The 25715-nt window shown below is 49.8% G+C and overlaps 2 protein-coding genes across 6 annotated transcripts in view; both read right to left on the reverse strand.

The window, feature by feature from the left end:
- The window catches only part of RNF216 (ring finger protein 216), a 73432-nt gene extending 53979 nt beyond the window's left edge, over window positions 1-19453 (reverse strand). Inside the window, exons 1-6 of one of the 2 annotated variants that reach the window (XM_068699584.1) lie at window positions 19298-19453; window positions 8354-8482; window positions 7022-7155; window positions 4949-5809; window positions 3977-4053; window positions 228-330 (exon numbers count right to left, since the gene is read on the reverse strand). In XM_068699584.1, coding sequence (XP_068555685.1) covers window positions 228-330; window positions 3977-4053; window positions 4949-5809; window positions 7022-7155; window positions 8354-8420 — 1242 coding nt within the window. In that variant the 5' untranslated portion in view covers window positions 8421-8482; window positions 19298-19453. Of the gene's footprint in view, window positions 1-227; window positions 331-3976; window positions 4054-4948; window positions 5810-7021; window positions 7156-8353; window positions 8483-11675; window positions 11820-19297 lie in introns of those variants that run through there. The other variant, XM_068699585.1, reaches the window with a different exon arrangement.
- Window positions 19454-21823: 2370 nt separating this feature from the next.
- Window positions 21824-25715, reverse strand: part of SMURF1 (SMAD specific E3 ubiquitin protein ligase 1) — a 45942-nt gene continuing 42050 nt past the window's right edge. For all 4 annotated transcript variants that reach the window (XM_068699997.1, XM_068699996.1, XM_068699995.1 and 1 more), the window contains exon 18: window positions 21824-25511. In XM_068699997.1, coding sequence (XP_068556098.1) covers window positions 25412-25511 — 100 coding nt within the window. In that variant the 3' untranslated portion in view covers window positions 21824-25411. The remainder of the gene's footprint in view (window positions 25512-25715) is intronic.

Consider the following 25715-nt stretch of genomic DNA (forward strand, 5'->3'; position numbering starts at 1 on the left):
AGCAGACAAAAGGCAGCTGCACAACACCAAAACCTCTATGTGATTTTGCAAGCAACTACCTATTGTTATTTAACACTATCTTAATTGCACCTAGAGGCCTCCTAACAAAGCATGGCTCTGTTAGGCACTCCGCAAGTACACGCTAATAGACCAATACGCCCCAAGATGAGTTCAGATTGGACTGATTTGATGGGAAGCACGCTGTGGATAAGGTCACTCTCACTTGCCTTTGTCTCGTCTTGGCTGGCAAGCAGGCTGCTGCTGGGATTTAAAACCATTCTGCCTTCCTTCTTTGGGTAATCTGGGTTTTCCAGAAGAAAGTTGCAAAGTCTGAAAAGATAAATACAGTTACTTCAGGTTCTGGGAGCTCAGGCTCATTCCTCACTTGTCAAATTTTTAGCATCCTCTAATTAAAAGGCTGGGCAGGCAAGTCACAGCTTGCCCTGCAAGAACGAAGAGAGGTCTCAGGCTAGAGCGAATGGAAAATAAATGACTGAGAATTAAGAATGATCAGCTGTGTGTGGCTGCAGAAGGAAAAGCAAATAGACTTCTTTCAACAATTAGGTTTACATAAGAGGAGCTTGTATGGGTGAGCTACTAACCAGCCCAAATCTCCCCATGCCAGGAGGGAACAACTGGGCTTACTTCCCACTCACATCCACGGCTAAAACCACGTGAAGTGATACTTCCTCGGGCTATCTACCTCTCATCTTTCACAACTAAGCACCAAGGTGTGCTAACGTTCTGCCGCTGTGGAATTAATGTTGTCAGGACTACACAAGAAGGAACAATCACAGCAGAGCAGCGTTAATTGTAACAGCTGACATCTACTGCGGCTAACACAAAACCAGCTATGGAAAGACAAGCACACAAACCCCTATAAAAAATGTGACAGGTTGATGTCTTCCTGGTCAGAAGATTACTGCTTCAAATTTGAATTAGAGCCTCCAGTCTTTATCTGCTTTCACAATGCAGCAGAGGCAGAGACATGTTGAATGCTGTTTACTTAAGCTGTGTACTCTGAACACGGGTTTCATCGTAGTAGAGCTTGAAATCACACTGCCATTGTCCAACTCACCCTGAAAACTGCTCTAAGGGGAAAAAGCATTTAGAAAAAAATCACTAAAAATACTTGGAAAATTACATACTAGGCTAAATGCAGCATGCCTGAGGTCCTATTGCAGTCATAACTTTGTCAGGTAGCTCAGCTGAGCATTGCAGCTTCTGACTGCAGCAAGTAGTTGCAGAATACCCCACAAACACCTCCGAGGCCCTTTAGAAGGGGGAAGCTTGCTGTAGGCAATCTGAACCTGCCTTTCACAGCTTATTCTCAACTGTCACCAACCAGCTGTGCTCCACAGGTCGAGTAACAGAAGCTGATCCTCAGTTTCCCCAGCTCTAGAATCATATCCTCCTGAAAGGAGCTACGAGGAGCAATTAACATTTGTGAAACTTTTTGAATGAGAAGGTGCTAGGTTGCAGCAAAGACATAATTGCTGCTAATTTACATTCCTGATGTCAGAAATCAGTCCCTAATTAAGAAATCCGAACTGGCTTGCAGCATTAACCCGCTATCAAGGCGTGATTACTTTAGCCCTGCTTTCACATTCAAAGCAGAGGCATTTCTTTTTGTTTAATCAGGTATTGACATACGCAGCCAGAAGCTTTTGACCGAGTGTGAATGCTTCTGCACACAAAAGCTGAATAGATGATACCCTGCTAAGAGGAGCTCTCACATCTTATCTTTCGCATGGGTTGAAAGTTTTTAAGACTATCATTTTGGAAAACAACAAAATATCTCGGCCGAGCGTTTACCAGCTCCCCCTTTTGTCAAGGCCATCTATTCTAATCTGACAAAACAGAAACTTCAAGGAGCTCCGAGCACTGCAGCTCAAACACCAGGGTTTCAGCTGTGGCACAGCCGGAGCAGATCTGATCCGTCCTGCATGTTGCCACCTCAATGCTCGGGATTTTCGGAGATGTTAACCTTCGGTGTCTGACAATTAGTTAAGTGGGTCCCAGCACGCACACTTGTGGCTCTGTTCATTAATATCTGCACCACGGGACACAGAGGCAGCTAAAAGCCTCATCCCTGCCCAAACCCAGCCACCCTGAGTTCTTATATTTCAAGCCTGATTCAGCTTGACACACCGTGGAGATCAAAGGGACCCCGCCAGCCTGGCTGACCAGTGCTCTGACCCGTTTGTGCTCACACAAAAGATGCAGTGACGATTCAAAAGATAGTTTGGTTAAAGGAATAAAAATATGGAGGAGAAATCTTTATCATCCAGTAAGTCCGTAATGCACCACTGAGCAGGCACTGTAGATGGCCTGCGGGGAAGCCTGTAAGCACCTTTTCATCTCCCTGGCTCTGCAGCACACAATAGGAGAGAAGAGATTTCGGGAGCAGAAAGGGAAGGAACACATTAAGACTTAGAGAAGCTGATGCTGGGATTTACTTCTACCAGGCTTCACTAAGGCCCTGCAGGATGCAATAAGGAGGTTTTCACACAATCCGTGCGAGGGTGCAGCAGCTAGGCACAGCTGCAACAGCCTGATCACCCCGAGGAATGGGCTGCTGCCCTCCCGTCCTCCTCATTTCCAGCATAACCAATTGCTCTGAGGCACAGCTGAACATGTCACTGCTGCAGGGAAAGCACTTTGAGAAGATGAGGATAGTTATAACTTGATCATTTTCCAACCAAGAAGTCCTTCTCTGAAGGCACGACTTGACTACACAGGCAAAAGTAGTAGAATAGGAAATCTAAGGGTGATCCCATCTATTGTTTTATACATTAGGCTCAGTTCCTTGCCAGTTACCTTATTTATGCTTCAATAAAGTAACTGAAAGCCTCACACGCTTGAGTACTGCTTAATTAGTGCCTTAGTTTACTGTAAAGGGCACGGGATTCATACGAGACAAAATGAAACCTCTGGCAACCAACACCTATTCCTCATTCTTGTATCTCGTAACTAGTTTCAGCATGTTTGAGATAGTGACAGCTGCAGAGAGAAAGAGAGAGGGGCCACCCAGCATCAGACCCAAGGCAGACGTAATTTACTTCAAACCACTCTCCCCTCGGTGCTGGCTGGTGCCAACACCCACCACCTTTCACTCTTCAGCTGCGCAAGCTTTACCCAAAAGGAGAAGGTGATGATGCAACTTATCAACAAAGGTTGATGACTTTTTTTGCTCTTTTGATTCTAAAGTGAACTCCCAAAAACATCAGATATGATTCTTAATGCTAAGGAATCCTTGAGCTGCTAGTACGACTGGGAAAGCAACAGTACTCAGGATGATTTTCCATTGCTTTTACTTCCCTTCTTGGCTCAGATTTCTGCTCAATTTGACCAACTCTGTCCATCAGAAGACACCTGTAACTAATCCTGCTAGCCTTTAACTGTGTTTTTTTTTTTTTTTTTTTTTTTTTTTAATCTGCAAAAGGGGGTTTGAGAGGAACTCGAATAGCACCACTGCCATTCAGCCAAGTTAATGGGATAAAAATCATCATGACATCAAATGAGCAAGTCCAAAACAGTGTCAGTTTTAGCCAGAAAAGGGCATGAAGAGGTGGGAAATTATTTTCCACAATTCAAAATTCACCAATTCACCTTTGAATTACGTTTTATAGAAACCACCGCAACACCTACCCTTGACAGCAGTCTTTAACACGCCTAGTACCACTTAAGAGGAAACAATATGTAATAGTTTTAAATAATCAAATAGCCAGTAACAGAGAATTTGCAAATTATCTTAAAAGCAGAGAAGCTACAACATGACGTCAGAAAGAAATTTTCTATTAGAACAGGGGTAAAACAACAACAAAAAAAAAAATCCATGCTCTCTGGCACTGCCAGCATAGTGCTGACTCCCAGCCTGGATAAGCTCAAAGCATTATTAGCAGGAAGGAAAATGGAAGCGTGACTGCAGCCAGCCTGTTTTATGATGCACTCTGGCTCTTATTTTTATACTTACACATTTAAGTCATAGCAGTTCTTGACATTGATCAACTCTTCAATATATTCCTTCTTCACATCTGGGAACCTTGCTTCCTGCAGTAGGAACAGATGAAGGTTATACAGGCATTAGAGGAGCTGTGCGATACAACCTAGCAACAGCACCAAAGACAGAAATATATAGGAAATTATCTAACGTGCTCCCAAGACAGGGGCTCGAATGGGTTTTAAGAAACACTTTCTACACATCCAGCCTGGATACTGCACGTTGCTGGCTTTCCTTGTTCCACAGGATGAACATCAACAAGAAAAATAGGGGCAGTGATATGAGCAGTCACGAGCAGCTGGCCTAACAAGTGATTCAGGGTGGATGGAAAGAGGAGAGGCACACAGGATCTATACCACAAGCAAAACCAATATTTACCTTTAGATAGAAGATTAAGGACTTCCAGGTTGGGTGCTGAAATACAACATTCCAAAGCAAGAAGGGGGAAGAAAAACACACTGCATATACCCACCCAAAGCACCCAGACACTAGTGATGAGATCAGAGATGACAACAAACTTTTACTTGCATTTCTGTGAAAACTCTTCTACCTTTAGCCACATAGAGCAGTAAAGGGTGCTCTTGGCTTTCTCATGGGGTTTTTGTGCAGGTATTGCAATTGATTGTACCATATAGTATTTTGTTTTGCAAGACTAAGCTGGTCAAAAAACCCTGACAATGCGGGAGTATCTCCACCTGTCCAAGCAAGTCAGTGATCAACAAGGTCTTACTCTGAAATACAGTGAATTTTGTCAAATTGCTACTTGGAGAATAACACAAACATTTTCTCAATGTCTTTTCCAAATAGAATCAGGTATGGGATAGGGAGGAAGAACTCTGCAGGGGGAAGAGGAGATTGGTCCAGATACAGTGGGATGCATCTGTTTGAAAAGCTTGTCTGAAAATAACACGCACATGGAAGGCAAACAAGCCTGGGAGCACTTACTGTCTCTCTGATGAGCAGCGCAGTGAGGTCTTGGTCCTGCCCAGCAGCCCCCTGTTCTGGCACATCACTAGAACCGAGTTCGTGCGAGCCCTGTGCCGGGAACGCTGGGCCTGGCTGCTCGTTGTCTATTGCTGCCTGCTGCCCCCGCGTTTCTTCTGGGGGGTGTGCTGGCTGGGGCGAAGCGGGACCAGGAATCCCATCCTGCTGCGGCTCCGGTCTGGGGAAAGCCGGCCCAGGAGCCTCCTCTCCATAAACCCTCGAAGATCCTGAGTCTGCTTCAGGCTGCCCTTGCGAAGGAGCACAGCCATTTACAAGGGCCTGGGGCTCCCCTCCTGAGGGCTGGAAGCGATCCAGCCGGCCGTTCTCCTGGAGCTCCTGCTCCGTGCTGGGTGCAGCAACTGTTCCTTCAGCATTTTGCAAGAGCTCTGGCTTCAAGTCCTCTCCTTGCCAGCCCTGGGCTTCCACCTTTTCCTCCTGTTGCGGTGGCACGTCTGCTTTCTCCAGATTAATGATTTCCTCGTCCACGACAACCTGAGGACTCATCTTTACTGCTGGAAGCAAACTTGGGTCAGGCTCCAGGTTATTTGGAAGTTCAAACCTGGGGCCGTTTTGTTCAGACGGCCCGGGCTGCTGCAAGGCAAAGTTCACATTCTCATCCCTGCTTGGTCCAGCGCTGCTCTCCACCTCGTAATCACGCTGGTCCTTCTGGCAGAGCAGAGCTGACGTCTCATCTTGCAGATACGTGCCCCTCAAGGGCCCTACAGTGCGTTTGGATCCTCCTTCTCCCACAGCGTTTGCACCCTGCCACTGAGCAGCAGGCCTGATGACATTGGGACGCACAAGCTGCTGATGCTTTGGGGTCTAAAAAGAAGACAGACAAAAGTAAGCAGGAGTTTTCTACTCATCAGAATCCTTCCTCCAGACTGTCCTTTGCACCTAATCAAATTTCTAATGGGAAAGAGGTGAAAAATCTGTTCTAGCAAAGAGCATAAGGCATAAAACTGCAACCCTTTGTTCCACTGGACACCATCCTCAGCCTGTCCCCAGGTGCCGAGTGTATATTTGTGATGAGAGAACACTTGGCACAACTGGGGATGCACAGGACTTTCACACTGGAATAATTCCCAGAGCTCACCCCAATCTTCATTACACTCACAGGATGAGAGTCTGGAAATTAGGAGCTAACAGACTGTGTATTTGCATCTCAGCAAATTCATTCATTTTAACCAACAGCAAGAACCAAAGCTCAAAATGTTGATCTCTGGCCTTGCTCCTGCCTCTGGCAAGCTCAGGCTGCTGAATGCAAGTAGAGTTTGAACACTCTCCGATGTTGTTTTCAAGTAAGAAACAGAAAAGTTATCTTTACAAGCCATTTTCTCAATAACTCTGGTTATTTTAACAGAAAAGTGAAATATATTCTTAACACAGCTTACATTTGAAATTCAACATAAAGTACTAAGGTTAAGCCAATGCCTTTGGCCCTCCTCTGTGTGACTGCCTTCACCCAAGGAAAGAGATTTACCAAGTAGGCTGGCTTTGTAAAGCTGCAAAAATTCAGGTGCCTGCAACAGCCCAACAAGAATCCAGCGTTCTGAACACCAGAACAGGCTTCCTAGAGAGGTGCTTGATGTCCCCACCTGTCAGTATTCAGGAGGCATTTGGAAAATGCCCTCAATAAAAGGCTTTAACTTTCAGTTAGCCCTGAAGTAGTTATGTCTGAACTATTCTAAACAGCATAGATATAAAGCACGCAAGGTTAAACAAGGCAGGTTTTGAACACCTGCATTCTAAATAACAAGTCCTTTGTTTTGGATAAGGATAGATAAAGAAGGCTCTAGCTTACATAACGTATAACTTTATGATACAGCTAACAATCTAGTTCTCCCTGCCTGTGCCCAAAATACAAACACACAAACCCAGAAAAATTCCATCATTTCAACTCTCATTTAAGGCCTCTTAAGTAAATTACTGCAACTAGGCAGGACTCTCGAAGGAACACATCAGCTATTTGCACAGGAGGTGGTTACAAAGGCCACGAATAAAGCAGCAACACGTACAAGAGTGAAAAATTACCTCTGCCAAGATAACCACATCATCATCATCTTCTTCGTGCTGCTGTTCTGCTGACGTTTCCAACAGCAAAGGTAATTCTTCATCCGAGGAATCTGATATCGTGATAAGACCGTCATCCCTGCGGTTTATCCAGTCTGCAAAGTCAGGACAGTTAGCTGCTTGCAAGTGACAGAGCACGAGTGCTGGAACACGTGGAAAAGCCATCTCCACATTGCCATTGCAGCAACAAGGGAGAAGCACACAAAGGTCCCTGGTTCCTCTGCAACGTACTGCCACAGCCACTCCTACGTCCCTCAGCCCTCTGAGCAAAAACCTTGCACAAAATACAGCTCGAGAGACCAAAACGGCATGTGCATGAAGTGGTCCTGCACACAAAGTCTTCTACCCCAAATGTGAGCACGAGTCAAGCTGCTGCAGAAATGATTCTGACTAATTCATGCAGACGACTTCCTACTTTTTGGAGAGAAATCCTGCATCTCAGGTACCGTGCATTTTCTTTTATTGATACACAGTATGTTGTAGCAGACAGATAAGGCTCCAGGTACGATTTGGTGCCTTCTGAAAGAGAGTGACTTTGTGGGAGTACCTTGTGCCAGCTTGAGATAGGGCCCCTGGCTGCGAGTGCAGATGATATCCTGCTACTGGATGGCAAGCCTCAAGGTTTGTCAGTTGTAAAATAAAGATGCTACTGAGCAAAGCTGCTGGAACTCAGGAGATACATGGCAGGCAGAAGCAGAGGGTTTCTGTACTGCAACAGCAGCATACCACCACACCTTCCCTAGGATTTAACACATTTTGGTTTACGTTTCTGTAACCCTGCAGCAAACCAGCACACAACCACTTCACTCAAGAGCTGAAAGCATCCACCAACTTGGAGCATTTATCTACCTATTTATCTACCCTTCAGGCACACAGAAAGCGTCATTTTGAATTCTACTCGAAGCAATGGGTGACAGTGCATCCAGCCCTATTAGGAACCAAACAAGGTTCTTAAAAATGAGGTTCTTAAGAAGGTGGAACATCACGAGTCCCTGAGACCTGCTGAAATACCTCTGCGTGGCTTGGGTGTTCCCAAGAAGTTAGCAATCTACCTTAAGGCAGTACGACACCAGAAAGACAAGAGCCAAATATTTCACGTCAGCGTAAAATGAGAGGCTTCATGGCTACCTCCAGAAAATTAAACAAAACAGAGCAGTGTATCACGTGGCAGAACAGCCCACGAGCAGCTTCCTGTTAACATCACCCCTGCGAGTTTAATGGCTATTATTCCCAGTGCTTGTAAGCAGAGCTGTACCGAGATAGCTTTGGAAATACACACAAATCAATGCTCACCTTTCCCTCGGTGACTACGGAAGCTGTTTAAGTGAATGACTTCTTCATTTCCACCTCTCTCTGCCATTTTAAAGAGCTGCTCCCAGAAGTGTCAAGGCCCAGGCATGGCAAGCAGGCTGGAACGAGGAACTAGAAGACAAAAGAGAAGAACAGTAAGGCAAACACAGTGACACCCCAGGCTTCCCCTGCTAGATCCCTTCTGGGATTCTCGTGGCTCTCCCAGCGAGGCTCTTAGGAGATGTTTTCCATGCCCGAAGGGAGGCACGTCTCAGGTCCTCTTCTGAGGGTTAAGACAGGAAGACCAGCGAGCATAATCAGTCCTGAAAAGCCCCCAGAGGAGAATTTGGAGGTGCTCACAGCTCCAGGACCGCAGGAGGAAGGGAGAGGCACTTCTGCCCCGCCAGCCTCAGCCCCTGTGTTTGTGCTCAGAGCTGTTTTCCTGGTTCCAAGAACTCAAAACCCCTCCAGGGGCATTTCTGCCACCACCTACCGGTAAGAGGAGCAAAAGCCACTTGCCTGAGCTGCCCCAGGACGCCGGCACCACCTCTGCCACCCGTGACAGCCACCCACAACCAGCATCGAGCTCCTATCAGTCAGACCTGGAGGTTCGGTGCAAATCCCAGGATATTCCACCTGCTCTCCAACTAGAGACCCAACAGGGCTCAAGTTCCTTCACGGGACAGCTTTTGGGACTGCTCTGCCACCCCACCTGCTCCCAGACAGGCTCCATGTGCTGGCAGAAGGCTCCGGGGCAGGATCAGACCCAAGGAATCACCACAACCTCAACACCTGGCTTCCTTTCTATGCCTTGCCAGCTCCCTCTATCACAGAACAGCTGAGCACACACGAACTCCATCAGTTTGATCACTGCAACAAGAAAAGTCTTTTTATTAGGAAATATTTGCCTTATTGTGAGAGCACAGAGGAGTCTGCACGATTTACCAATGCATAAGCTGAAAGAAAATGGTGGTCTGCTATAAAATCCTGTCTGCTAGCACACACGAGCAGCACAAATTCCTCCTCAATAATTCCACTTAACCTTCTCTGCAGGGAACACCATTTGCAGCTAGCACAGCAGATGAAGAAATCTGTTCGGATAGACTCTGGGAACTTAAAGATGTATATCCCATACGCACACCGGGAACTACTCATCACCAGCCTCAGAATATTTTAATACAGCGTAAAATCGTGGAAATAAAAACGCATAATCATACAACAGCATCTGTGAAAAAAGCCAAAGCTCACTGCAAGGCAGTGCTGAGACTTGGGCATCTTGGTGGGAACCTACACGTCTCCAGCACGCACAGACACGATCCCAAAGCCTCACACCACAGGTAATAGGATAAACGAGCAGGGAAGCAGTGTATTCCCATTTGTAGGGCAGGATTGTGGCTTAGCACACACAAAGGGTGCCAGCAGCAGCCTTCCCTAAAGGGCACCTCCACCCTAACAGCTTTCGTGGCTTGGACAGGAACGGCCACGGCTCACCTGGTCCCAACCCTGCTGATGTCCTGCTCTGGATGGGACACGGGACTGGGTCTCCTCTAACCAGCACTGCTACAAACACGTAACTACACCGACCTCTGAGCCCTGGAACTTCAGCAGCACGCCTCGTTTCCAGGAAGCAGCCCCAAGAATGTTACGGGCATATTGATGCCTTGAAAACCCTTCAAAAAAAACAAGGTTTGGGGGCTGTTTCCACAAGGCTCTTCAGCTTCTGCCTTATTACAAGCGAGGTCACTCAGAACAGCACTTCAGCTGCCAGAACGGCACCAAAGTGCTGCTCTCCGTCCCTGCAGACAGGTGCTGGAGTGGCAGCTGAGGGGCTGGCTAATTGTGAGCATCCTTGGTGAAAACAGCGTCCTTTTTACGAGGGCACCTCCACGTTGTTATTGTTCCATTTCCCTGGTGCTTGTGACCAGCCACCACGCGGCCCCGCACAGCGTTTTCCCTTCCGTAGCCTTCCAAGCACTTAAGATCAATATTGTTCCTGCCATTTAGGAGATGGAGAAATAGAAGTGCTGAGAGGAACAGAGCGGCCAAGGTCACGAAGCAGGGCCAGGAATAGCACCCAGGCTCTTCAGATCCAGGCGGCTGCATCCACACCAACCATTTCCACCTGCTGGTCCCCAAAAATGCTCCTCACAGCAGTCAGCAAACCCTGTAGGGCCTCACCCCGGCTTAAGCTAGACGAAGCAATGGTTTAGCAGGCAAAAAATCAACGCTCAACCTGTCAAATGGCAAAGAATTGCTCCGAGACTGGCTGGGGAGGGACAAGCCTGGTCGTGAATGCCACAAATCAGCCCCTGCAGCACCAAACGGTGCAGACAGAGGCTAGCCAGGTGTCTGCTCAGCTCAGCTCTGAGCAAAGCTCAGTGGCTGGGATGATTTTTCCCCTGCAGGGGCATGCGATGAGTTAGCAGAGGTCAGTACGTGTGGGCTGGTCAGCACCACAAATGCTTGGCACAGTCAGCAGAAACATCTCCCAAACAGCTCCACTGGTGCTCTGCCCACACCCAAGGGCAATGCTCTCCCCCCAGGCAGCTCCAGTTACCTGGAAGGGAACTTGCACATAACAGAGGCCCACAAAGAGCTTGGGATAACAAACTGCTCCCCCCAGTACAAGAGAAAGGTGCTTGCACACCACCGAGAGGCTCACAGAACAGCATTAGCCATAATACACAGCCAAAGCAACATAAAAAAAAATAAAATAAAGGCCAAGCCGGGGAAGAGCTGGCTATGTACCACTTCTCTCTTTCAAAACAGAGCCCATAAAAACCCAGGCAGCTTAATAAAGCTCTGCCTGGGGGGTAGAAAGCACGGTTCCACCAAGCCAGCAGTTTGTTTTGTCAATAGGCAATAGAGGACTGGAGTTTAAACAAATATCTATAAGCACGGGCCAGTTCCATCTAGTGGCATGAATACGAAGTTTGGTTGTGTTTATAGCACCAGGCTGCCAAGACCGTGAAGTAACAAGATCAAAGCCACCCTGGGGTCTTGCCCTACATAAACAACACAATAAAAAGCAAAAGAGGCAGATGGAAAGCAGCTACCCACGCTACCTCGGTGATTTTTATGCCTATTTTTAGGTACAGAATAAGGCCACCTGTAAGTGAGCTCCGACAGCCATCAGCTTCTTCACCATGCAGACGAGGACTGAATACAAGAACAATTTTAAATAAAAGCGACCCGAAGCAGCACACGAGCTGGGTTTCCTTCCTAAAATCTCCCACCGACACTACAGCACAGCAGACTGCAGAGATTCGAGCCCCAGATCCAGTAACGGGGTGACACAAAACTGTTCCAGTGACTTGGAGGTCACCTGCAGACGGCACGATACAGCACTAGGCTGGAGATGGGGTGCACAAAATCACCCCTCTGCTTCCCACATCGCTCCACGTCCTCAGGACGCCGCACACCCGAGGTATTTCTCTGAGCAGATCAAATCCTCTCCGTTAAGGTTTTTCCTACAGCAACTTGGGAGGGAAAACCAGCATTAACGGAACAGCTACCGGAAAAATCAGAGACCGTCGGGGACATAGGGGTAACCCCGCTCTGAACAGAGGTCTGGGGCTGCCTGTTCACACCCCTTTCCAAGCTAACCACACACACACAGACATACAAACCCCGCAGCCACCAGCTCCAAGCTGGCAAAGCTGCTGCCAGGAGGTGAAGCAGGTCCCAGGTGCAGGCAGCTCGCTTACACGTGAATTCCCAAACCCGCTCCAAATCCCCGCAAGCACCACGCTGGGTATTTTTAGCCTGCCCTAAAAATAGCAGGCGGCGGTGCTGTGCATATATTTCAAGTCCCCGTGTACGCAGAAGTTTCTGGATGGCAGGAATTGGAGCAGAACTCAAACGCGTTCCCTCCGTCTTCCGTTTGTGCCGTGACGAGCATCCTCAGCTGGGGCTGGGATTTAAAGCCACAGTGGAGGGGAGAAATGTTTGAGTGTGGTTTTTCCTACTCACAGCATTTAGATCTCCAACTCCCACAGCCCCAGGATGGGACTAGGCACAAAGTGAGTGCTCTCTCCTGGTTCAAGACAACGGGACCAGACAGAAAGCACTGCAGGAGAGGCTGGAACCGAAATCCCAACTAAATGTGGGGAAAAAAAAAAAAAAAAAAAGAGCACCATGGAAGAGATGTCAGCGGCAAGGAGTCACTGCGTGTTTTAGCACCATCGCTGCTGCTCACCTGTGTTGCAGCACAGCATCAGTTCCTACCTTCTGCCTGCAGGCAGCACACGTTGTCTCCTGGTAGCCTGCAAGCAAGGTGAATTCCTGCCTCGTTTCAAGCAGCTAAGACAAAGAGAAGCTGCTTCAATAATGCAAGGCTCGTGACAAGCAGCGAAACGAAAAGCTAAGGCTCAGCCCTAAAAAAAGAAGTAACAAAGCCACGAAATGCACCAGAAGTGAAACGAAGCAGCCCAACCTCTTGTCAAGCATCACAGGGAGACGTTTCCAAGGGCTCTGGGTGTGCTGGGGGCTGCTCCTCCTCGCGGTCACCCCCCTGCACGTGCAGGAAAACCTCTGGGAACAGCAGGGACTTCAGAAGCAGCGCCCCAGGCTGGAACGTCGTTAAGATGGACAAGAGGGACAGGCAGCCTCCGAGCTCCTCTGGCAGTAATCACAACTTCCAGTGATCCCTTGCAAGTTTTCACTCCTCGCCTTCTCTTAGCGAGGAATAAAGGCGCGCTGTGAATCATACATCAAAGGCAGCCATGTGCCCTTTTCACCACGCATGCCATTGATGCAGGCTCCTTTGATAACTGCAGAGTGCTTCGTTATCACTTCATTGACAAAAAGCAAACCAGGAGCACTAGCATGGGCTGCCCAGCTTTACTAAAGCCTGCTCGTGGCTGGAACAAGGCCAGAAGCGTGGCACTGCAGGGATCTGAACGCTGCTCCACTTTTTGGTCACTTCTCAGTCCGTTGGTGTCAGCAAGAACAGGCTGTAAGACACTGGGACAAGCGAGGTTAAGGAGCAGCAAGGTATGGGCTGCTTCCGTGTGTCAATGCTCCAGGGAACTGATCAGCCTCCAGGCAGCAAGAGGGCACACTTTGGGATGACTTGGGTACAAATCACTCAGGTTTTCCCTTTTTATGACTTGCAGGAAGCATTTTGTTCAGCACAAGGCATCTGAACAACCTCATCTACGTCTGTCCTTTCATTAAGGTGAGAGTATAACTCAGCTGTAACTCCTGAAAAGCAATTAGCACCAAGTACAAGAGGAAGGATACTCATCCAGGTTTCCCACCTGTTTTCTCCCAAACCGTTCCGAAGCACCGTTTTGTTCTGATTTTGTGGGCTCAGGGCAGGGATAAACAGAAGAGCGCGTGCAGCCACATCATTTGCAGCTCTGCCACTTCCAGAGCAAGCCTCACTTCTGGTTTCTTTGCCCTGAGCTCACGTGTACCCCAACCCAAGGCGGGTGAGGCTCTTCCTAACGAGCAGCACCGTTATTAAGGCCCCTGACAGCTGTCTCTGCGGACTGCCAGGTGCTCCACGTTCCTGCCACTGCCTGATGTTAATTGCAGCTGCCTCCTCTTCCCCATCAGCCCAGAGGCCAGGCAGAACAGAAGACAAGCAGCGACCTGCGTGCCCCAGGATACACACGAGAGCTCTTCTCCAGCACTCACACTTCACAGAGCTCTCTCCAGGAGAACGGACGCCACGTTTCTTCTCCAAACCCTCAGTAGTCTTTATCCTTTCTTCTTTCCTTTTTTAAGGAAGCCCAAGTGTCACTTTCAAAAGGTGTAGGAGAACAAAGCAAACGAAGGGCAACCTTTCAAGCAGTTATTTAACGAGTCGCGTGCACATCTTCGGGTTACCATCTCAGCCCAGTTTGTTCTTGGGGAGGAAACCGGGAAATAAAGGAGTTTGAGGCTGCTGCTTACGGCCAGCTAAAAGGCTACAAAACCAAAATGCACCAGCAGCAAACACGGGAAGTTCAAGGGGATTTTAATTTATATCTTTTGAAATGGTGACCTGAAGCTCTCACGTGAAATTCTGCATTCAAGGCTGGGTGAAGGCTGCAGAGGACACCTCACCTCATCTCACAGCGCTGCCGACAGTAAAAGCCGAGACTTGACCTTGAGGCGGCACAGAAGAGAAAAGCAGCACTCTGCAGCAGCCCACCTCAGCAAAAGGGAACAAAGGTTTCTGTGTCAGCCTGCGCAGTCCTTTCAGAAGTGCTGGCTTCAAAGTTTGCCTCCAGCCATTCTTCTGCAGCGTGCAGGTGTCAAACAGCCCAGAATTGGGGATTTCCATACCCAATGCCTTCCCAGGTCACGTTCTATTTACTGCAGCCCCTTTTTTTTTTGGAGACACGTCAAGCATCTGCTCCTGTCATAATTCCAGAAGTCACTGGAGGTGGCCAGAAGCTGTGCCTGCACATTAAGAAGTGTCTCACTGCAATACCTGCCTGAGATGTTCTCATTCCCACTCCATCCCTTGTCACCTCCCTTCGTGCTGAGCCGTGCCAGGAGCTGGTAGAGCTTTCGCATGAAAAGCCCTGGAAAACTTTGCAGGGCTGGGATGTGACACCATCTCTCTTCACATGTCTGCTGTGGCATAACTGTGAGAACAGAAAGAAGATGCTAAAATAAGCTGCAAGCAGGGGGGGGTCTTAAATGGCAGCCTGAGAGCTGAGACACGGCACGAGCCCAGCCCAGAGCCAAGGGGCATTGAACAAAAAGTGCTCCTCGGCCACTATCAGGCTCTGCTTTGGGAGATGCTGCGCACCTGCAGCTGCCTAGCACAAAGGCTTTGCTTTGTGAGAACTGACAGCAGCAAAACCAGTCCATGGCCAGGTCTAGAGCTGCTCCACGGCCAGTGTTTTTCTTTTCTGAGCCTATTACAGCTCACAAGGACAGAACAAATTACCAACTGACCAGCTAAAAAGCCAGCAAAGAAGCACTGCACATCAATTCTCCAGCTCCACACTCACACAGACCCAGGAGACCACAAAGGCCCAAAACTCAGCCCAAAGGAAACGAATCCTTTGCACATGCAAGATTACGAGAACCACGACAGCTATGAGATCGCCCAGACTGAAGTCAGACCATTTGCTAAGGACACGACTGCCTCCAGGCTGTGATCTGCGTGCCTCTCCCTTGGTCATCGCAGTCAAAGCGTCCAACACTGCTGAAGCCCACGAAACGCCCCGCGCTGCTGGTTTCCTGCAGAAAGAGCTGCCTTTCCTGCCTCCCCACCACGCTGCTGCTGTCAGCTTCCTCAAATTGCATCAGAGCACAGCACGGCAGCAGCAGGGAGAGAAGGGAAGGCTCCCGGGCAGCAGCACTGCTGCCTGTTTCCCCCCACAACGCGCTGAGCCCCCAACATTTCCTACCTGCCGCTGGTAGGTGGGTAAAGGGCTCCTTGGAGAGGTGGCCGGCGGGTCCCTCCGGGCTAAAACGACCTGCAGCAAGCAGCAGGGAGAGGTTGCATCGTATTTGACAGAGGGGGCATCACGTTTTGGGGCTATTTGGTTACCTGTACATCCCCCTGACACCTACGGGCACTCCCAGGCTTATTTTGACTCAGCAGCTTTGCTCCTGAAAACGCCAGCCTCTAGAAGTCACCCCACAGAAGAGAAACGAGCCCCAGGAAGCCAGCAGGAAGCCTCGTTTCGTTTTCGTTTCCCTTTCCCCTGCCCAAGCAGAGTGATCAGAAGGCTCTGGGAGGGAACGGGCAGAGCTGGGCTCTGCCACCACCCAGCAGCCACCCTGACCTCTGCTCTCAGCACGGACCCAGCCTGAGCACCTCGGTCAGAAACATGCAGGGACAGCAGCGTGACGGGGGGCAGCATTTCCATCCTCCCCTTGTTGGGATCTTTCCCAAAATCCCAATGATTTTCCCTCTGAATCAGTGCAGGGACAGAACCACAGCAGCACAGGTGCCCAGGAGCAAGGTGTCGGTCAGCAGCAGCCTTTCAGTCCCCAGGAATTCCGGTTCCTCGAGGACCGTTCTGAATTTCTGACCACCACAGGACATGCAGCACTCCTGAGATACTTCCAAAATCAACTCCAGGTCCTATAAAAGCGCCGTGCAGGCGGCTGAGCACACGATTAGCTCAGCTCAGCGCAACATTCCTCGTTAGCCCACGTCTCAGGGCCTTGGCAAGACCTGACTCAAGCCCCCAGCACACTGCTGAGGGCCTTTTAAAATCCCTTTCCCTCACCTACCCCCTCCTGCATGTCCCAGAGCCATGGAGCCATCCCCAAAACCCACTTCAAACAACCCCACCTGACCTCTCATCAGGCAGACGCTGACCAGCACGGGACTGGCTCTGTGTCAAAGCCAGGACCCAGGCTGTGAGCACAGAGAAACTCTGTTCCTGGAAGACAGCCAGAGTCCCAAATAAGCCCTGCGTTTCCCCCACTGGGGAGAAATCCCATTGGGAACAGCCGAAATGACACCCAGCAGCCCACAGGGCCCATCAGGGCAGATGGGACACCGAGCTGTAGGGCACGCAGCTTTCTCAGACCATTGGAGCCCCTCCTTGAAGCATTTAAGAACAGGGGCCCAAGTCTGAATCCATTTAAATTCCAGCTTTAAACACCTCCAGACCAAATCCAGGTGCAGAACCCGAGCTGCTGCCTGGCAGAAGGAGCAGCACGGCTCTGACTGTCCCGAGAAGAATTCAGCCCCCGAGCTGCCTGTGCCATTCCATGGCAAGCCACGCACAATGCCTCGGAAAAAAAAAACACAAGAGAAGCCACCCATCCCAAATTAATGAATGGGATCGTCTTCCAGCAGGCACCGGGAACGTCCAGAGGGCTCCACTTCTCTCTCTCTCGCTTGGCTTTGAGCTGCTCAGGCTTAGGAAGCGGCTCCTGGCCCCCGGGACAGGCTTCCTGCCTCCCTTCAGCTGCTCCACCTCTTCTTGCCACGGGACTTTTTGGCGATTTGTGTCCAATTTCAAAGGCTCCGAGGCAGGGGGAGGCAGAGTCAGTTACAGGCTGGTGGCAGCAACGCCCACAGCATTCCCCAGCAGACAAAGACATCCCCCGGCCTCCTCCCCAGGAATTTGGGAGCTCTGGGGCAGCTCCTGAAGCACAAGGCCGGGTCCAGCTGCCAGCACCCTGCTGGAAACACACCTCAGCAGCAGCAAACCTGCCCCTGCTGCTGCTCTGGGGATGATTATTCGCGCTTTGACTCCTGCAGCTGCCCCAGAAGGATGCCTGCAGCCACCCTGAGAGGAAAGCATTGTAGGAAGGAGGGAGGGAGGCAGGCAGAGGGCGGCCCGGTACCAAAACACCACGCTGCGGGGCCGAGCGTCGCCGCAGATCGTCCTCAGGAAGCGGGGCTGAATCCTCTCCCAAAGCCTCAGGATTCCAGGCACAAGCTCCTGTCAAGACGATTGTTTATGAAGAGCCAGTCACGCCGTGCAGGCCCCCGGCACATGCAATCTATTAAGATGTTTACAACAGCACAAGGCGGCGGAATTCGCAAAGCACCGGCCCTAGAAACGAGCAGCTCGGATGAATCCTGCAGCTCCGAACCTAAAAGCTGTCCCCGCAAATCCGCTTGCCCTGCAGAGAGCAGCTCCCACGGGAAGCCTCCCCCAGCGGCTCCAGGGCAGGGCTCTGCTGCCTCCATGGGTGCTAAGGGAGAGGAACCGAGTGCCACGAGACACAGCAGAGGGGCGCTGCCTGCTCCTGTCAGCTCTCCAGGCAACTTTCCGGCTGCTTTCGGGCTCACTGGCTGAAATAAAGCAGGAGAAGCCTGCTGGGCTGTGTGGCAGTCAGCGAGCTTCAAAAGACAGAGGAAGAGACTGTGAAAAGCAGAGAGCTGAGCTGCACTCACTGAGAATTATCCCTCAGCAGTGGACCTAAAAGTGCACAGCGGCTGTTTTATGGTAAAGCAGCGGCAGCTTCAGACAAGCAGCTGACCTGCGACGCTCCACGTCCGAACCAAACCTGTCCTGACGAGCAGTAAGGATGCAGAGAGCCACGTGGATGCTGGAACTTCTCCCTGGGAACTCTGCTTCTGGTACAGGAGTTGTTCAATTCCGTTTCGGAGTCGGTTTTTAGGAGATGTTTGGCGAGGCTGCTGCTCACAAAGCGAGCCCAAGCTGCTCAGGGCAGGTTCCTGAGCACAGTCAGCACTCGGCCAGCCAACACCAGCACCGGACTCCCTCAGCACCCAGCTGCGTGCCAGGAGGTCAGCGGGACATTGGGGATTTTTTAGGCTGACCTGCAGCTCACCTGCTGCACAGCAACGCAGGGCACGCTGCCTTGATTAACTCACCAGAGGCTGACTGAGGAGCTCACTGAACCTCCTCAGTCCCAGAACACTTCACGTGTAAAACCCCGACCTTATTTCAATCGTGGGGGGGAAAAAGAGAAACGACAACGGCAGAAACCTGCACCAGGTGTCCCCACACTAACACACCACACATTTTTGCCTTTCTAGCATTCGCTCTTCCCCACCAAACCAAAAGAGCGCTGAAATTAAAACGGTGAAGGGAAAAGAGCCAGAAAGCCTCCCTTATGCAGGCAGAGCCCCTCACACAGGACCAGAGCCCCCTCCTAGCGGGGCAGAGCCCCCAGCAGGGAGCACAGCCGTGCTCCCACAGCCCCCCCACCACATCCCAAGGCCCCACAGGCCCCCAGCAGGCCCGGCGGCGATCAGCCTGAGCCCCCTCATCCCTCCCAGGACCCGGGGGCACCGGGGGGGGCACTAAGGGGGCAGGGGAAACCACCTGAGAGCCCCCCAGCCCCGCCGCTCCCTGAGGCGGGCCCGGGCTGAGGGGGCTGAGGGGGAGGCCCGGGGGCTGTGAGGGGGGGGCCAGGCCCGCGTGAGGCGCGCAGGGGAGCCCCGGGATGAGCCGGGCCCGGGCTTTTCCCGTTCCCCTGAGGGCTGCGGCCGCTTCTCCGCCCTCCGGTCCCGGTTCCCGACCCCTCGGTCCCGGCCCCGCTCCCGGTCCCGGCGCTCACCGCCCCCCCGCCGGCCCCGCTCCATTGAGGCGCCGCCGCCGCCGCCGTTCGGTTCCTTCCGGCCCACGTGACCGCCCCGCCCCGCACCATAGAGAGCAGCGGGGGGATCGGGGGGGGGGCGGTGGGTAGAGCGGCCGGGCCGCCGCGCTCAGCTTACCATAGAGTGCTGAGGGGGGAGGTCCTCCAGGGGAAGCCCCGCCTCCTTCCATGGGGGGAGGGGCTACGGGGGGGGTTGTGGGGGTCCCAGAGACACTGTTGGGGTCTGGTGTCCCCTATAAGGGTCCTATAGACCCTATTGGGGGTCTTGTGTGCCCTTATAGGGTCCCATAGACCCTATTGGGGTCCCACATCCCCTATTGGGGGGGGTCTTGTGTCCCCTATAAGGGTCCCATGGCCCTTACTGAGGTCCCATAACCCTATTGAGGGGTCTCACATCCCCTATAGGGGTCCCATAGTCCATATTGGGGGTCCTGTGTCCCCTATAAGGTTCCCACATCCCCTACTGGGGGGTCTCGTGTCCCCTATAAGGGTCCCACATCCCCTACTGGGGGGTCTTGTGTCCCCTATAAGGGTCCCATAGACCCTATTGGAGCCCCACATCCCCTACTGGGGGGGTCTCGTGTCCCCTGTAAGGGTCCCATAACCCTATTGAGGGGTCTCGTAGCCCCTATTGGGGGTCTTGTGTCCCCTATTGGGGTCCCACATCCCCTATTGGGGGGTTTCATGTCCCCTATAAGGGTCCCATAGCCCTTATTGGGGTCCCATAACCCTATCGAGGGGTCTCGTATCCCCTATAGGGGTCCCATAGCCCCTACTGGGGGTCTTGCGTCCCCTTATTGGGGTCTCACATCCCCTACTGGGGGGTCTTGTGTCCCCTATAAGGGTCCCATAGCCCCTGTTGGAGGGTCTCCTATCCCCTCTAGGGGTCCCAAGGCCCTTATTGGGGTCCCATAACCCTATTGAGGGGTCTCCTATCCCCTATAGGGGTCCCATAGCCCCTATTGGAGGTCTTGTATCCCCTATTTAAGGGGTCTCATGCCCCCCGTGGGGGTCCCATATGTCCTATTAGGAGGACTTTTGTCCCCTCTGGGGTCTCATGTTCCCTGTGAGGGTTCCGTGAACCCCATGGGGTGTCCTGCCAAGGGGGCACATCCCCTATGGGGGTCCTTGTATCAGCTGGGGGGTCTCATATCGCCTACCAGGGGGGCTCGTGCCCCTGTTAAGGGGTCTCATGCCCCCGGTGGGGGTCCCATATCCCCTAGTAGGGGATCTTACATCCCCTGTGGGGTCCCAAAGGTTCAACATAGGGGGCTTACCCGCAGCAGGGCTACCTCTGCAGAAACCACGACCCTGATCTGATTCCATTCTCACCGCCGGCCCGGCTTTGTTTTGCAGATCCCGTTCTAGAACCCGGCCAAACCCCCAGAGCACCCCCAGGGGCTCCCAGGCCCTTTAGGGACATTTCTCCCCGTGCGGGGCCCGCTGCGCTTCGGCCGCTTGCACTCCTCACAGGAGGGTTTGTACATCCTGCAGAAAGAGGCAGAAACTGGAAAATTCAACCTGAGGAATTCACTTGACCCGCCAAGCTCCTATAAAGGAGGCAGCAAATTCCTTGAGCTGTGGGATTTCTTCTTTCAATTTGTTTTGTTTTCAAAAAGTCCCCGTGGTGCAAGAGGCCTCCGACACACCCGATGTGAAGCAGGCTCCAGGAGTCCTCTACCTTAGCTACGTCTGCAAATGAAAGAGATACCAGAAAATCGAGATACCAGAAAATCGGGCATGCTTCCCCAAAACGTCTTTATTAAGGAAAACAGGAGGCAGGAGGAGCGTGTGGCAGGGCACTGAAGGGCTGGCAGAGCTTCTTGCTCCGTGCCATCAGGGGCGAGTTGTTCAATCCCTCCTGCTGGAACGAGGGGCAGGAGGAACCCCTGCACGTCGGTGTGTTTGGCCACGCTGTGAGGTTACTCAAAGAATAAAAAATATTGAAAAAAATACTTAGCCATCTTTCTCCAGCCTTCATGAAGCGGAGATTATCGTTTTTTTTATTCCTGAAAACTGAGGTTTTTGGAAAAGTAACAGGATGGATAAGAACAGAAGTGGACTAAGGCGGGTAAGCACAGGGCTGAACGGAGGCATTCTCTCCTCTGGGTAAATTTGGGAAATGAGTTTGGGTTTCCACAGCGCTCCCACAGCTTCCCCCACCGCTGGGACACCTCTGCTCAGGACGCGGTGAGCCAACGCTGGGAGAAAACGCTGACGCTCGATATTCCTGAGCCCACTCACCGCAAACACCGGCCGAGCTTCACTGCCCTGAACTCCGGGTCTTTAAACCTAAATGGGATTATTTTTGTTAACCTTACTAAATATTTCATAATGCTACAGAGTTTTTTTCATGTCAGCAATGCTTTGCCTTTGTCCTCCCACCCTCACCTCCTAGCTAAGCACGGTGCTCCCCCCCTCTCATTTGGAGCCCACCAATTTTCCTGCAGCTTCCAGAAATACCAAAAAAGTGGTGGACACCGAGAGTTTAAAGTTGTGAGTTTATTGCATATGTAACAAAAATGAACATGACCTCCTGGGTCCAGCCTACTATACAATCACTGTTTATTCCAGCTGGTTCCATAACCACATTAAATAGAACTAGTATTTCTTTAAATACTTTGATTTAGACATAAAATGAAACATTAGTGTACAACTTTCACAAAATAAATCTGCAATAAAAACAGTGGGAAGAATAACAAGGATAGCAGCAATACTTAAACATGACATTACAAAATAATAAATTAAAAAAATACATTATAAAGTGGTTGAGGAACAAAAATTAACAAATTAAAAACAGATCCATACTGTGTTTCTGGGAACTTGCTGTGCCATGCGGCCCTGAACCTGGGCACTGAGGGCCTGGTGGCCAGATCACTAATTTACAAAACCTATCGGATTTCACAACCACCCCGAACTTGAACGACGTACATACTGCTGAGCGAACTTTGATTTCACCACTTGGAGCTTCGAGCAGCCTTTTCGAAGCAGGGTCTCGGCTATCATAATGCCCAAGTTGACGCTAACATTCAGAGAACAGTCTCCTTTCTTCCCGGTTTAAAACACGAGCAAAGTGGTGGTTTCCTGCATCCCTGAGCGTGTAGAATAGGCTGATGAGCAGTATCAGGGCAAGCACTGAAGGTCTGTGCCAATGGACCAGCTTTGGGGTTTGCCTTTAGGACAGGAACAAAAGACACGTTGTACCTTGTGTTTCCTTCAGGTCTGATCCAAGACGTACAAAGGTGGAACGCAATGACAAAATGAACACCAGACTTCATGTTATTCTTTGGGCAAGTTTGAGAAGTAACAACCAGTTCGAGTGCTGGCAGACCAAGTGGGAATGAACACACAAATTCGGACAGCTGAGGTTACCCGAACAGCCCCCAAGACCTCAGAGAGTCAATGGCTCGAGCCGTGCAAACTCTTGTTTGCATTTCATCCTTCCCTGGCCTTGAAAGCAGCCACTGGAAGAAGAACTCATCATTTAAAACTCGCACTGCCTCGCTTCTTTATTTTCTCCATCCATCCATTCAGCTTTAAGGCCTGCCTCAATTGCATGTACAGAACAATACAAAAAAAGAAAAAAAGGTCTTCATCATCACTGAAGTGGCACAAAGTTGCAAAGACAACACACGACGGGAGGGGCGGTGAAGCTGTTTAAAAGAGAACTGAAATAATTAAGAAGACAGCGCCCTATGCTCATTATCGTCAGCAAGGAGGAGGTACCTTGACGAGGGCTTTTAAATACAGCAAAAGACACACAGACTTCTCAAAACAACGATCCTTGCCTATTCTTATCTTGTGCATTCAATAAAACACTGACCTAGCAAAGACATCAGGAACTATCGTATGCCAACCGGGTCATTGGCATAAAGCTACTTGACCTACCGATCTCCAAATCAAGGGCCTTCACCTTCACCTCGCCTGGCTTTTTCTGAGCCAGTTGTGCTGCACGTAGAGCTTGCGTGACAGGCTTACTGTTAGTGGTGGGCTTTAGTAGTTGGTTTTCAAACTCCCTTAGTGAAAAATCCACATGAGACTGCATGCAAAGCTTTGGGGCGATAATCTATTTCGCGTTTTTCCTATCTGACTGGTTTATTGCACATTCAAACATACCGAAAGGATTAAATACACCCTACGCACAGGTACGGCTTCACGGTCATTTTGAAAAGCCAGGGCTGTGGGGATTCTGCTACTCAGCCCCAGACCGTACAGGTGCTCACCTGCAGACAGCTGCGTTCCCTCTCTTTCCTGCAAGACACATAATTTCATTTATTTCCCCACAATTAGTACTGTGGAAGCTGGTCCCCAAGTGCAACAAGATGCCTGCAGAACACAGGGCCAAGCACACTGCTCCTGTACAATCTGTCGAGATGAGCACCTTCAGCCACCCTGTGCGAGTCTCACAACATGGTACAATTTTACACCTCCAACGCAATCCTCACTCCCAACATCAAATCACAAGAATTATGGTCAATGGAAACAAACGGAACTGGGAAAAGATGCCAGGATTTTGACAAGTGTCTACCTTCTGTCCTATCACAGTTTAAAGCTATTATCAAATTCAATTTAAAAAAGACAAAATAGAAGTATTCCAGTAGACGTCTTCTAAGAACAACCTCTTACCCACAGCTGAATTTCAATACACTATTCCATAAACAAAACATCTGTTAAATGTTTCAGTAATGAATCTCTCTAAAAATCAGGCTTGCCAAAGAAAAAAGAATCCTATACAAGCAAGTCTGCTTTACTTAAGTTTAGACACGTTTGATAGATAACCGGGTCTTCCTGAAGCTGTGTTATTTGTTAGAATACTGCCTCATCTCGGTGTGCAAACTGGAAAAAATGTTAGTGATTCAGGTATTTGATTTGCTTTTGTTTCCCCTGGGAAGTCATTTTAGCAATGTTAGAGAACCAACCTTTTAATATTAGTTTCGGATATTTGAAAAAATTGCCTTATATGGCTCTCTGGAGAAATTTTATCCCTACAGAACTGAAGTCATAAATCCTTCCAATAGCTTTCCATAACACTTAAAATGTATTCACCATATAGTTACCCTTTTACCACAGCCTCCAAACAGACCTTTCAGAAGGCCAAAAACTTCAGAACAGAAGCTTGCTCTGTTGACTTAGCTTTTAGCTATTTTCATTTTGAGTCTTAGAATTTGAAGTCACACCAACATCTCGGGTAAAACAGTGGCACAGGAATCACAGCTTTGGAATTGAATAAATTTTCTCCTCGGTCTCATCCTTACAAAGCTTCTCTGCAAGGTACTTACGTCTGAACAAACTATGGAAAGTAATTCTGCAGGAGGAAATAATTGTTTTCATGTGCAAAACAATTCGGTTTCATCCAGGACAACCAAAAAGAAATCATACAATACCATTTAAGCAATGTCCCCAATTCCTTCACTTTTCTCAAGGTGAGCCACAGCTTCCACTGAGAGCTTCCTGCTAAGGCAGAACTTGTATTTCTTTACCTTTCAGTTAAGTGTTCATACGGAGGCATCTTCTGCTAGAAGTTCACTTTTTAAACAGGTTTTTAAAATGTGCAATGCAAATTCTAGTGCCAGTCAGACACACTGCACCCACTGGACTCTACAGGGCTCAAGCTTGATTTAAGACAAACTAACCGGGTACACCTACCAGTTGCAACTCCTCAGCAAATCAAGCTCATTCTTAATTACACTTTGATTCTCCTATTTAAAAAACAAAACAAAACAAAACAAAACAAACAAAAAAAAGGTCACTGACCCTATCACAATATGTGTTACAAATCTAGCAGAATATCCTGTGTATCCAAAGCCAAATGCTGAACTTGGCTGCATTTCGTTTCATGGGGGATGGAAGAAGAGGGAAGGGCTTATTGTAACAAAGAGGAACGAGAGTTGGAAACCACCAACAAAAGCCCCTACCCCCACCCTCATCCACCAACAGTGGAAGGGAAACAACCCATCTCTAAGTTGTCTAGAGTTCTGATGCTTCAGACAGCTTAGCAGGAAGTTCGCAGCAAGCTTCTTCTAGCTTTTGATTTGGTGGTCCATGAGCTAGCATCTGTTTCCTTTGGTTGCTTTGTCACTCCACAGCAAACCCACATGTCTCTTCCACAGCTGTCAACAGCTTCTCGTAAAGCTTCTCGTATGACTCATAAGGCGGAATGTCAATCCGGTTAAAGCTAGAGGTAAAATAGCAACACGTTGCAGCACACAAATCTAACACATTTATTGGAAACAAGTCAAATAAACAAACACCAAAACACAAGCAAACCCTAGATCAGCTACATATAGGCAGAATTTGTAAAACCCATGTCAAAGAAAGCCTCGGCCCCATCAATGGCTGAGACAAGATCAAAGAAACTATTTCTGCAGCAGGAATGCTG

The sequence above is a fragment of the Anas acuta genome, chromosome 15 (assembly GCF_963932015.1).
Source record: "Anas acuta chromosome 15, bAnaAcu1.1, whole genome shotgun sequence".
Lineage (NCBI taxonomy): Eukaryota > Metazoa > Chordata > Aves > Anseriformes > Anatidae > Anas > Anas acuta.